The following is a 14,313-nucleotide window of genomic DNA, read 5'->3' as shown; positions in this document are numbered from 1 at the left end:
GCAAAAAGCTGCCCTAAATACCAAACATTAGATTAAAAATACCTGCAAGCCGGAGTTACAAATCAGGCAGGGTGTCAGAGCCCCTTGAGGAATTAAAATAGTTAAAATGCAGTGATAACTATCAAGCAGCCAACTCTTGCTCATAAAGTGAAACCCTTTAGCAGAGAGGTCATTTAAGCTCTCCAGAAAAAGCACACCCAGGAAAAGCAGTCCTCAGATCCATTTGCACCACTTAAAGCTGGTCTCACTCACCTCACAAGATATCCTAAGGAAATCATCCAGATTTAAGGAAAGGTCACATGCCCCCCAGAAAGGCAGTAAAAAAATCAGTGCCAAGCTTGTATCCTGCCTCTTGGAAGTACACCCCAAAAGGACAGTGCCAGATACCACTAAAGCAGTGAAGGAAGACCCCCTCTCCAGATAGAAAAAGAAATCATGAGGCAGGAAAAAATTCAAACACAATACAAATAATTAAATCACAACAGTAGCTGTTGCTTGTTGAAGCTGAATAGGGAAAATTATCCCATCAATAAACACAGGATTAAATGTCACAAAGCACAGAATTAACCTTCACCAAAAACCAGTTTTAGACCAAAACTCAGAAAGGCTATATAACATCACGTTTGAATGTCAATCTTTCTAGCTAGCCAAGAAGCCTTGCTGAATGTCACTCGTCTTGGTTCTCTGTCATTAAAAGCTTCTTTCTGATAGCTCTGCTTCATTATTCAATTATTTCTTCAAAGTGCTGATTGTCCAGGGAAGTATTTCCTCCCAACAGCAGTGTAAAAATCTTAAAACAACCCTTCCTCTTTAAGAAAGTCAAGCCCCAGAAACTCCGGAGACAGGAAGTCTAGGCGTACTGGCAAGAATGTAATAAGGGTGGAAAAAAACAAAAGGAGATTGCTTCTAACTACCAGTTCTCTGAACTGCTTAGAAAGTTAACAAGGGGTTCTATAGAACCGATCAAAACTGGTAGAATCCCACCCCGGGTAACATGGTTGTTAAGTGAATCTGGTTTCCCCCCGTTAACTTTGCTTGTCAGAAGCAAAAAGGAATCACATGATCCCAGGACACTGCAACCATCATAAATGTGAGTCAGTTGTTAAGCATCCGATTGCAAATCACGTGACCATGGGGATGCTGCAATGGTCATAAGTGTGGAAAATGTTCATAAGTCAGTGTTTTTTCAGTGCTTTGAACAATCATTACATGAACTATTGTAAGTCGAGGACTATCTGTGCAGGAAAAGTACTTATTTTAACCTACATCCCTGATGAGACAAAGTTCATCTCAATATTAAGGTGGGCCTGGCCAGTGATGTTGCAATGACCCACCCTCTTCTTGAAGGCCAGTGGGAAAACTTTCTTGAAGGCCTTCTGAAAGTTGGTGCCCATGAAGGCGTAGACAATGGGGTTGAGGGAAGAATTGGCATAGGACATGCAGTGGGCAAAAATCTTCACCTTGTAAGTATAGTAATTGTGCTGAAAGCTGGAGTCAAAGGCTTGAAAGAGGATGAGAAGCTGCACCGGACCCCAGCAGATGGTGAAGAGAGCAATGATGATGGCCACCATACGAGAGATCTTGGCTCGCAAAGCTTCAGAGAATTCTGGCAGCTGCTGTACCTTTATTGGGTCACAGAAAGGAGGAAGAGGTGTCCCCAATGAAAAGGAAGGTAGAGAGATACCATGGCGTCATCAAAATATTGGACTAAAATGCCCAGGTTTAAGTCTATTCTTCTTCTTGTTTAGTCTGTCAAGCCCGAAATTGACATTTATTTATTTTATTTATTTATTTATTTGATTTGCCAATTGTTTACAAGATAATAAGTATAAGTGTATACATAGTTGTGAATACATGAAATGGGTACATATAAGAAAAATAAAAGAATAAGAGAAACAATAGGACAGGGACGGTAGGCACATTGGTGCGCTTATGCACGCCCCTACAGACCTCTTAGGAAAGGGGTGAGGTCAATAGTAGACAGTCTAAGGTTAAAGTTTTTGGGGTTTGGGAAGAGACTACAGAGTCGGGTAGAGTATTCCAGACATTGACCACTCTATTGCTGAAGTCGTATTTCCTGCAATCAAGTTTGGTGCAGTTAACTTTGAGTTTGTATGTATTGTGTGCTCTTGTGTTGTTATGGTTGAAGCTGAAGTATTCATTGACAGGTAGGACATTGCAATGTATGATTTTATATACCATGCTTAAATCAGACCGAAGCGGCGTAATTCAAGGTTTTCTAGTTCTAGAATTTCAAGTCTGGTGGCATAAGGTATTCTACAACGAGTAGAGGAGTGGAGAACTCTTCTTGTGAAATATTTCTGGACTTTCTCAATTGTGCTAATATCAGATACATATGCGTAACCATTTTATTTATAATCCTTTTCTTTCTTTCTTTCTTTCCTTCTTTCCCTTTGCTGGTTATGGGGGGAAGGGTTTCGGGCTTGCCACATTCCTAAGGTGGGAGGCATGGAGATAGAGAGAGTTGTTTAGGCTAGGTGGTTCTCCTTCCCCGTGGGAACAAAAAGCTGACCCTGCTGAAACCTGGAGGTGGAGATTGATGACACCAAGCAATGTTGATTTACTTCTATTGGGGAATGTGACTTTTGAGGGCTGTTTCTAATTTCCAATATTATGCGGTGTATTTCCGGGTCGTGTCAGATCCAGAATTACAACAAATTTTTGCCAATTTGATGCTTTCCTAAATAAAAGAGATTGTTTTGGAAGATGGATGTTGCTCTTTTCTTTTTAAATGGATTTCATCCCTTGGAAACCGGACACAGTTGCTAAGTCGTGTCCAACTCCTTGCGAACTCATGGACACAGCATGCCGGGTTCCCCTGTCCTCCAATGTCTGCCCAAACTGTCAGACCTGTCCCAGCTTGGGCGTTTAGGAAAGAAAGACCCTCGACTCCATTCGTAGCGACAGGTATACTTTTACTAAAGCCAAGTGGTTATAGTGTAAGGAAAGCCAGATCTGAAACCTCCTGCATAAACCAAATAGTTTTCCTTGGTCCTCTTGCTATTGTCCAATGAAGTTCAAATTAGTTGGTTTGGCAACAGTTCTGCAGTCAGCACCTCTTTGGTGAGTGTTTGCATTCTTTCCCATACCTGTGTCCTTGGATCATTCAACTCTTGTCTCGGGTTGGCACTTCTGGTTGCTGTCATTCATTTCCCCCTTCCCAGTATCCTTTCTCCCCCACCCCCTGCAGTTTATGGCATGTTGCCAGCAAAGTAGAGCTGAAATGGTATCAGAGGTGGTATTCAGCAGGTTCTGACCAGTGGGATTCAATTTTTTTTTTTACTACCACTTCTGTGGGCATGGCTTGTGGTCGTGGCAGGGGAAGGATACTGTAAAATCTCCAGTCAGAGGTAGTCAGTTCTCCAAACTACTCAACATTTCTGCTACCGGTTCTCCAGAACTGGTCAGAACCTGCTGAGTACCACCTCTGGTTCTGACCAGTTCTGGAAAACCAGTAGCAGAAATGTTAAGTAGTTCAAAGAACCGGCAAATACCGCCTCTGACTGGCCCCGCCCGCATCTCTTCTCTGCCTCCCGAGTCCCAGCTGATCGGCTGGGTCTTCTTCGGTTGCCCTGCACAGGGGAACGGAGCTGGAAAGCAGGTTAGTGGGGTGGGGAGGGAATGGGATTTTGCAGTAACCTTCTCTCAGGAGTGGGGAGGGAATGGGGATTTTGCAGTATCCTTCCCCTGCCACACCCACCAAGCCATGCCCACAGAACCAGTAGTAAAAACTTTTGAATCTCACCACTGAGTGGTATGATGACAGTTTTGACATGTCCACCATATCGATGACACTATCTAACCATCTCATTCTTTTTTTTTTTTAATTAAGATCTTTCATCTCACATCCAGTTTATCCCGGATACAACATACAGCTTAGAGCAGGGGTCCCCAACTACCGGTACCTGTCCGTGGAACAAGTCCTACTGGGCCGCTGGTTTGCTGGGCGCCGCCATCTTTTTTTGATGAAAAAGTGCTTCCGGTGAGCTTTTCCGGGTAGAAAGCTCACCGGAAGCACTTTTTCATCAAAAAAAGATGGCGGCGCCCAGCTAATGCCGGTACCGGGCCGCGCCATAAAAAAGGTTGGGGATCACTGGCTTAGAGTACCTACCTGGTAATGGTTATCCGCTGGCGCCACGGTGGGGTGTCCCATCTGGTAAAGCATAGCACTATAGCAGAGGAGGATGGTCAATAAAGGGAGGAGGTAAACTGCTAAAAAGTTGTAGAGGATAAAGGCTCTCTCGTGGTACACGGAAGGGAAGGACTCGCTGCAGAATGTTTGCGGACCGAACCAATAGCCTTCTATCAGCCGATTGTAAATCAACACCGGGATGGAGACAAGGAAGGAACCTGTGAAGAAAAAGGATCAAGGCTGGCAACTCTATCTCACCTCCTGTTCTGGAGGCCTTTATTTGTCCATTTGTTGCTAGACGAAGTCCTCAACTTACAACCATTCATTAGGGACCACTCAATAGCAATAGCACTTAGACTTATATACTGCTTCACGGTACTTTACAGCCTTCTCTAAGCAGTTTACAGAATCAACATATTGCCCCCCAACAATTTGGGTCCTCATTTTTACCCACCTCAGAAGGATGGAAGGCTGAGTCAACCTTGAGCCTGGTGGGATTTGAACTGCCAAATTGCAGTCAGTCAGCAGAAGTAGCCTGCAGTACTGCACTCTAACTACTGCGCCACTGTGGCTCAAACTTACAACAGCAATGAAAAAAGTGTCTTATGACCATTTTTTTACACTTATAACCGTTGCAGCATCCCTGCGGTCACCTGACCAAAATTCAGATAATCGTCAGTTGGTTCATATTTATGACAGTTGCAGTGTCCCAGGGTCATGCAATGACTTTTTTGTGACCTGACAGATAACAGATAATCAGAGTTGGAAGGGACCTTGTAGGTCATCTACTCCAACCCTCCACCCAAGTAGGAGATGCTATACACCATTTCTGACAGATGGCAGTCCAGTCTCTTCTTGAAAGCCTCCAGTAATGAAGCTCTCATAACTTCCAAGGGCAAAGCTGTTCCATTGGTTGATTGTTCTCACTGTCAGAAAGTTTCTCCTTATTTCCAGGTTAAATCTCTCCTTGTTCAGTTAAATCAATGGGGAAGCCAGATTCATTTAACAACTATGTACTCACTTAACAACTGCAGTGGTTTCCACTTAACAATTGTGGCAAGAAAGGTCATAAAATGGAGCAACATTCCCTTAACAACTGTCTCGGTTAGGGTATATAAATTTAAGTGCTATTGCTTTTGTGATTCTAAACATAGATTACTTTGTATCAGCAGGACAGGAGGTGGTGGTATCAATCACTGTAGCACAGCAAACCCTTACCAATCTTAATACAATAGTAGAAGATAATCCATGGATGGTTATAGAGGTAGGGCCTCAGTTGGACTCAACAAAAGGTGCCTGGGAAACACATAGGAGTGCAAACTTAGCATCTGTCTCAGTGGTGGGATTAAATTTTTTTACTACTGGTTCTGTGGGCATGGCTTGGTGGGCATGGTGTGACTTGGTAGGCATGGCAGGGGAAGGTTACTGCAAAATTCCCCTTCCCTCCCCACCCCACTAACCTGCTTTCTAGCTCTGTTCTCCTGTGCAGGGCAACCAAAGAAGACCCAGCTAATCAGCTGGGACTCGGGAGGCAGAGAATAGATGGGGGCTGGGCCAGTCAGAGGTGGCATTTGCCGGTTCTCCGAACTACCCAAAATTCCCACTACTGGTTCTCCAGAACTGGTCAGAACCTGCTGAATACAACCTCTGATCTGTTTGTAATGTCTTGTGGCAGCTGATTTTACAATATCTTTCCCCTGACATGCCCACCAAGCTACACCCACCAAACCAAACCACACCCACCAAGCCACGCCCACAGAACCAGTAGTGAAAATTTTTTGAATCCCACCACTGACTTTATGTATGATCTGAATGGTAGCAGACCTATCATTGGCAATTAGTATGATACATGGCAAACATGGAGGATATTTATTAGTTTTTTCTCTATTTTTTTTTTACTTCATAGCAGATGTTTTTGCCCATGTAAAAGACATTCAGTTATTTGATCATGTTGGTGAACAATTCTAACTGACCCTGGAGGCTGCCCCTACTCACCAACCCAAATGCTGATGATGACGGTTACGGCAACTCGTGGTGTGCGCCGTCGCAGGGACTGAAGTGGAAAGACAGTCACATACCACCGGTCCACACTCATGGCCGTCAGGGTGACGCAGGTCGCTTGCACCGAGACCTATGAAGCCAAACCAAGGGATTTGAAAAACGAAACAAAATGCACATAGGTGGTACCTCGCTCAATAGTGGTGATTGTGAGAGGGATCTTGGAGTCCTAGTGGACAACCATTTAAATATGAGCCAGCATAGATATGCAGCAGCTGCCAAAAAAGCCAACACAGTTCTAGGCTGCATAAACAGAGGGATAGAATCAAGATCATGTGAAGTGTTAATACCACTTTATAATGCCTTAGTAAGGCCACACTTGGAATACTGCATCCAAGTTTGGTCACCACAATGTAAAAAAGATGTTAAGACTCTAAAAAGAGTGCAGAGAAGAGCAACAAAAATAATTAGGGGACTGAAGGCTAAAACATATAAAGAACTGTTGCAAGAACTGGGTATGTCTAGTCTGATGAAAAGAAGGACTAGGGGTGACATGAGAGGAGTGTTCCAATATCTCAGGGGCTGCCACAAAGAAGAGGGAGTCAAGCTATTCTCCAAAGCACCTGAGGGCAGGACAAGAGGCAATGGGCGGAAATTAATCGAGGAGAGAAGCAACCTAGAACTAAGGAGAAATTTCTTGACAGTTAGAACAATTAATCAATGGAACAACTTGCCTCCAGAAGTTGTGAATGCTCCAACACTGGAAGAGATTGGACAGCCATTTTTCTGAAATGGTATAGGGTTTCCTGCCTAAGCAGGGGGTTTGACTAGAAGACCTCCAAGGTCCCTTCCAACTCTGTTTATTCTATTCTGTTCTGTTCTGTTCTGTTCTACTCTATTCTACTCTACTTTACTCTATTCTCGTTGGAATTCTTTGCAATGTTTTCGATTATTTTGCGGATTTTACTTTGCTGACTTTCCTATTAACTCGAAACAGATACAATTATGGGAAGGGAGGAGGTCACTTGTAGAGGTTCACTGTACACAGAGATAGTTCGAAAATTCCATTTTTCTCAGGCTCCACTCCAAATGCGGCTTCTTTGCTTTTTATATGGGGCATTCTATGGCCTGTGAGCCACATCTGACCCTTTGGATGTTTCTGTGCAGCCCATGGCGGTGGCTTCAGCGGCAGTGGCAGTGGTAATAACTGCAGCAGCAGCTCTAGTAGTTCAGCTCTCCACAACAGTACCAGTTTTCTATGCGGACCTGTGGGAAAATTAATTCCCACCTCTGTCCTATGTGAATCCCAACATGGTCTGAAAGGGCAGAAAAACAGAATGACACAGTTGGAAGGGATCTTGGAGGTCTTCTAGTCCAACCCCCTGGTCAAGCTGGAAAACCTATACCATTTCAGACAAATCGTTGTCCAATCTCTTCTTAAAAACTTCCAGTGTTGGAGCACCTACCACATCTGGGGTCAAGTTGTTCCACGGGTTAATTATTCTCACTGTCAGGAAATTCCTCCTGAGTTTTAGATTGATTCTCTCCTTGATTAGTTTCCATCCGTTGCTTCTTGTCTTGCCTTTAGGTGCTTTGGAGAATAGCTTGACCACCATCCCTCTTCTTTGTGGCAGCCCCTTAAATATTGGAACACTGCTGCACCTAATCCACAAAACTCTTGCCCCTTCCGTGATAGTGCACAGAAAGCTATCATGATCTGCTTGTTTGTTCGTTAACTGTATATTTGACTGACTATGGGTGGATTACAGAAAAATATAAAGATAAAAAAAGATAATACAGGTAATTTTCGACTCACAGTCGTAATTGAACTCAGAATTATATTTGTAAGTTGTTGTCATCATTAAGTGGATCCCCATGTGATCAGACCTGATTTTATGATCTTTTTAGCAGCAGTTGTTGAGCAAACACAAGGGTCCTTAAGTGAACGGAGTGGCCATTAAGTGAATCAATTTTACGCAATTTTATCAATTTTGGCTGGAGACCAGAAGTAAAGATTGGAAACGGTCAAAAAACATCAAAAATTGGAGTCGTGAAACCACAGGATGTTGCAAATGGCCGTAAAGATGAGCCAGTTGCCCAGCACCCAAAATGCGACCACGTGACCATGGTGGGTGTATGTGGTTGTGTGGTTGTCATAACTTCAAAATTGTAAAAATGTAGCTTTTGCTATAATTTCGAACGGTCGCTCTGTAACAGTAATAAGCCGAGGACAACTTGTACAAAAAGGTTAAAATTAAGAAAATTAAATAGGAAACTGAAAACCAGGAGGGTTTTCAAGTGACACGAGGGTGAGGGACTTCTGAGGGATCCTTGGTGCTCTTTGAGCTGGCTTATTTTCTTGCAGATGTTTCATTACCGAAACTAGGTAACATCATCCGTGCTAGACCAAATGTCTAACGAAAGAAGAAAACAACCAAGAAGCCCAGAGAGCACCAAGGATCCTCCCTTCCAACCCTGAGCTGCAAGTATTCTCCTTTAACTGGGGATTTTCTCTCAATCCCCTCCGCCATCCTCAACACATTGTGTCCCTGTCAGGGCCCCAAGCCAGCCAGCAGAGTAAGTTCTAAGGCTCTTCCAGAAGCCAGGAATGTCGGAGAGGATCTTATATCCAATGGGAGAATAACGATAACATTTAGACCAGCAGCCCCTCACATTTTGGGCACCAGGGACCAGTTCTATGGAGAAAGGTTTTTCCACAGACCGGAGGGTGTGTATCAGTGATGGATTCAAAAAGTTTTATTACTGGTTCTGTGGGCGTGGCTGGGTGGGCGTGGCTTGGTGAGCGTGGCAGGGGAAGGATACTGCAAACTGCAAAATCTCTATTCCCACCCACTCCTGGAGAAAGGTTACTACTGGTTCTCCGAACTACTCAAAATTTCCACTACCGGTTCTCCAGAACTGGTCAGAACCTGCTGAATACCACCTCTGGTGTGTATGGCTTCCTGTGCTGCCTGCATCCCATGAATGAGGCCTCGCTTGTTTGCACATCCTGGTTTCTGGCATGCCGCAAACCAGTTTCTGGCATGCCATGGACAGGTGCCGATCCATGGACCGGGGATTTGAGGACCTCTGATTTAGACAAATAAACAACCCTATAGTGCAGGGGTGTCAAACTCATTCATTGAGGGCTGCATCAGGATTGTGTTTGACCTCGGTGGGCCAGGGTCGGCATGGCCAGGGTGAATGTGGCTAGATCAACATCACTCGTGTTGGGGATGCCTGTGGTGGCCCAAGCACTCTGCCAGCGAAAATAGGCTCCCGAGCTCCATTTTTGGCTGCAACGGTGTCCTACAACTCACTGCCAGCAAAAATGGGGCTTGGGAGGGCCACCCACAGCCCTCCTGAGCTCCGTTTTCATTGGCAGATGCACCGTGGGCCGACATTCAATGTTTCCAGAGCAGCTCCATGGGCCAGATCTAAGCACCAGTGGGCCTTGAATTTGACACCCCTGCTATAGTGCTTTACAGCACTTTCTGGGTGGTTTACAATAGGCATTATTTGTATATTGCCCTCAACAATCTGGATCCTGAGAATATTCCAAAGGATAGGGTCCATAGCAGAAAAGGCTCTTTTCCACCCCACCTCCAAGAAATACTACATCTCTGGAGGAAATTGCAGCAGGAAGAGATAATTCTGTTATATCTCTTTTAAACATGCACCACATGTACACAAAAGGCACGTGGATGTGTCTGTAATCAGTCATAATCACCATCAACATTTTTGTTCCCCCCCCCCTTTTTTGTATTGGGCATCAAGATAGCACTTTGTTTTGTTTGTTTTTAAAAACTAATAAAATTGTTTTCAAAAGAAAAAAGATAGCACTTGGTCATACCTAATGCAGAACTATAGCAGTTTTGCCAAGTGGAGGCTGCCCTCTGCCACTCTGTAGGAGTAACTGTTTATCACCTTTACCAAAAGACATTGCTCTCTACTACGCTAGAAACTGTTGGGCTTTTTATCCCTCTGCTCTGATTGATAGGGTCTCCTCGGGTTAATAGGCAGAGAGAGGTGTGATTCACATCAGATCCATGTTATAACAAGTGTGAATTAACTATTTTTTGAGTGCAGTGTTAAAATATAAGCTTTTTTTTCTAGATAGAAGCTAGACCAAATCTGAAGGAGAAAGACAAGCATGTGTCGACTTCGACATGCCATGACAGCATGCTTTGTGAACAGGTCATTCTTACTTAAATTATTTGATTTAATAAACAAATTAAATAAATAAAGGATTACATATACCACACACACACACACACACACACACACACATTATATATATATATATATATATATATATATATATATATATATATATATATATATATATATATATATATATATATATACTATACTGATGGGAACTCATACTCACACACAAACATACATACATACAGATACAGTACAGGTAGTCCTCAACTTACCACCGTTCATTTAGTGACTGTTCAAAGTTGGAAGTTACCGTGAACACCCTTTCTATCTATGCTGCGAGAGAGCCCAGGGTGGGTTGACTCCTTCCTATGACGTCATTTAGCTGAATCTGTACTAAGATATAGTACAGCTCTCGATGCAGCATGGAGGAGAAAAAAATGGCTTATGACCATTGCAGCATCTCCAGGGTCATTTGAATGCTTGAGAAGTGGTTCAACTCATATTTCGGCCAGATTCACTTAACAACTGTGTTACTAACTTAACAAGTGTAATGATTCACTTAACAACTATGACCAGAAAGATCGTAAAATGGGACAATGTCCCCTAAACAATGGTCTTGCTTAGCAACAGAAATTTTGGGCTCAATTGTGGTCATTGGTTGAGGATTACCTGTATGTACCTACAGGCTACTCTCATTCACTATTTCCTATATCTATGCACAGACCCATAAATATAATACCGTTATACTTCTCAAGGATCTTCATTGTGGATGCTGTTTTGAAGATCTGATTTCAAAATGAGCTAAAATGAGTTTTACATTTCTGACCTGAGAAGATACGAAACACCACAATTCTGATATGGCACTTGAAATTAGCTAGAAACCCCCATAGGAAAAAAAAAAAAGACCTGAAGAGAGAAGTTTCCAAATTCAGACATTGCTCACCTGTTGGATGTAGTTGACAAATTTACATAGGAATTCTCCAAAGATCCAGCCCGGAAGTGGATACAGCATTGCAGTGAAGGGAACGCAACAAACCAGGAAAATGATGTCGGTGGTAGCCAGGTTGGCTGTTGAAGCAAGAGCACAGGCTGCTGGTCTTTAAACAGTGATGAAATTTGCCTATGTCTCTCCCTTTATCAAGCCGGCTTAGAACCAGGCATGAGTTTAAAACAGGGGTGGGCAAACTACGGCCCGCGGGCCACATCCGGCCCGTTGGTCTTTTTAATCCGCCCGAAGATTGGTACAGAATTAAGGTTTGATGTGAATGATTGAATGATTGCATTCATTTGATTTTGACTTGTAATGACAGGCATTTCGACACCAGGTGATGGCCCGTCTGTCAAATTTTAAAAGTCAATGAGGCCCCCGAGCCAAAAAGTTTGCCCACCCCTGGTTTAAAAGAAGATCAGAATACAACAAGACACTAATGAGAACCTGCAGGAGGTGGATATCTTAGGGATGTGTCAATTTCCATAAGCATAAGAATATTAAAGTGGGAAAAGGAGGGAAAAGCTAGCACCTCAATTATCACTTTAAGTAAATCCACTTTTTTCTATTACACTCTTTCAGTAGTTTTTTTTTCACGATGTAGAAAGAAAATCCCAGGCTGTTTTTATTACCCTGAAATTCTCAATTCAGTTCTTCACTTCTTTGTACTCTTATAAACATCTATCCATCATCTATCTATCTATCTATCTATCTATCTATCTATCTATCTATCTATCTATCTATCTATCTATCTATCTATCTATCTATATCTCCAGCTAGCTATAGATACATATACATATGGCCTCTCTATGAGGGACATGGGTGGTTAGGAAGCTTGATAGATAGATAATAGGTAGGTAGGTAGGTAGGTAGGTAGGTAGGTAGATGGATAGATTAAAAGATGGCCAGGTGTTCTCTTTGAAATGTTACATAGTTCCAATTTAATGAATGTGAATATATTAAAAATGTATTTTTCATTTAGGGACCCTGGTGGTGTAGTGGTTAGAATGCAGAATTACAGGCAAACCCTGTTCATAGCCTGGAGTTCATTTCTCACTGGCTCAAGCTTGACTCAGCTTTCCATCCTCCTGAGGTTGGTAAAATGAGGACCCAGATGGGGGCAATATGTTGACTCTGTAAACCGCTTAGAGAAGGCTGTAAAGCACTATGAAGCGCTGTATAAGTCTATGTGCTATTGCTGTTGCTATTTTGTTTCAAATCCAGGATAGATACCGGTACTCCTCAATTTACAACCACAATTGGGGCTGGAATTTTGGTCACTAAGCGATGCAGTCATGAAGAAAGTTATCATGGGATCAGATCTGATTTTATGACCATCTTTATTACAATCATTAACTGAATCATGGGATTGTTAAAAGAATCATGTGGCTATTAAGCAAATAATAGCTTCCCCAATTGATTCTGTTGGTCAGAAACAGAGAAGTTGCAAATTGTGATCATATGATCGTAGGACGCTGCAATGGTTATAAATACAAGCCTTGCCAAGCACCCAAACTGCAAATAACTGACTATGAGGCTGTTGTGACAATCATAACTTTGAGGATGGGTTGTAAGTTACTTTCTCCGAGGCTGTTGTAATTTTGATCCGAAACAAATGGTTATAAGAACTACCTAATGCTAAAATCCTTATGTAATACTAACAAGCAGGCATATAACATGACTAACTAAATGGTTAATTTTTAAGTGCCTGATATTAATTTAACCTTTTAATGTTAATTATTTACTTATTATTTATTTATTATATTTAGAAACCTCCCATCACCCTCCCAGAGCAAATGAATGTACTAATGGGAGGATGGAAAGGTATGCTTATGATTATTTTACAGTCTTCTTCTAACTGTGCCCTCCCAGATACATTGTGCTACAACTTCCGTGTTCATACTTTTAAGGAAGCTGGAATAAGCTGGTGATCACCATACAACTAACTACCTATTACATTGAATCTCTGTATCTCATTGAGTTGTTGATCCCAGTTTAAAAGCATCTCTTTCATTACAACCCTTCCCCATCTCAATGCCTCCAAATTGTCTTACCAATGTAGTAGTTGGTCACTGTCCTCATTGGCTTGTGTCTGATGATGACGTAGATGACCAGAGAGTTGCCCAATAGCCCAACTAACATCAGAATGGCAAAGAAGAGTGGGACCAGCCAGGCGTCCACCAAATATGGGGGAGTGGGTGGCTCCGAGCCATTGGCGCACAACTCGGCAGTGCAGGCAGAATTGTTCAGAAAGAAGTGGGATTTGTTGAAATCAGAAATGGATGCTTCCTCTACCATATTCTTCTTTATTTTCCCAGCTGAACCGTGGACTTTTCAGCTTTGTTTGTTCCCAGAATGGTTCATCTGCTTGCAAAATGGGAGAAGATCTGCTCAAATCTGGATGTTGTAGGTGCTTGAGAGGGGATGGTGGCGGGGGGGGGGAGCCTAAAGTAGATTATTCTGACTCAAGAAAATCTTTGGAGACTTATGTCCTAGTGCTGTGACAATCATCATTCCTCTGTGGTCAACTTATAGAATCCAAACTCCACACTGATCCTGTTTCAGAAACTTCACAACATGCAGATACAACTCAAAAAAAAAAAAAAAATTACAGTAGCTCAGTTTTTCAAAATTGCAAGCAACTAGGTCATGCTCTTCCGAAGTGCATGCTCTGAAGATCCTAAATACCTGCGGCAGGTCCAAAACAAGGCAAAAAACCAAAACATTTTATGTTCACCTGTATCGAGGGGTTCTGAGATTCTGGATTTCCATCTGGATGCACTTTTCCTCTAAGCTCCTGGATGATTGGCAAATGAATCGACTTCGTCAGAAGGTTGTCTGGCTCCAGATAGCCTCCTAGTTGCACCAGGTATGAGACAGAGATTATCAAACAGAACAGTTCTTGTCCCAGTGGAAAGCTGATGGATTCCTCCCGTGTCTTTATGCAATGGCACAGCCTGACTGGTGTGGCACCTTCTTCGTCAACGTCTTTAAGAACGACTTT

General features: G+C 42.7%; 1 protein-coding gene across 1 annotated transcript; it reads right to left on the bottom strand.

Moving 5' to 3' along the window:
• Positions 1 to 473: 473 nt before the first annotated feature.
• Positions 474 to 13,669, bottom strand: KISS1R (KISS1 receptor). The gene is made up of 5 exons (XM_026670817.2): positions 13,364 to 13,669; positions 11,265 to 11,389; positions 6,149 to 6,284; positions 4,133 to 4,371; positions 474 to 1,622 (listed from the first exon to the last, which is right to left on the bottom strand). Exons 1-5 carry the CDS (start codon positions 13,605 to 13,607, stop codon positions 1,263 to 1,265), a joined length of 1,104 nt encoding a protein of 367 aa, XP_026526602.1. The 5' UTR covers positions 13,608 to 13,669; the 3' UTR covers positions 474 to 1,262.
• Positions 13,670 to 14,313: the final 644 nt, after the last annotated feature.

This window comes from Notechis scutatus, chromosome 1 (genome assembly GCF_049901735.1).
Source record: "Notechis scutatus isolate UNSWTSFEM ecotype Mainland chromosome 1, rNotScu1.2, whole genome shotgun sequence".
Lineage (NCBI taxonomy): Eukaryota > Metazoa > Chordata > Lepidosauria > Squamata > Elapidae > Notechis > Notechis scutatus.
The sequence above is the reverse complement of the archived record's forward strand: the minus strand, read 5'-3'. Positions and strand labels throughout refer to the sequence as shown.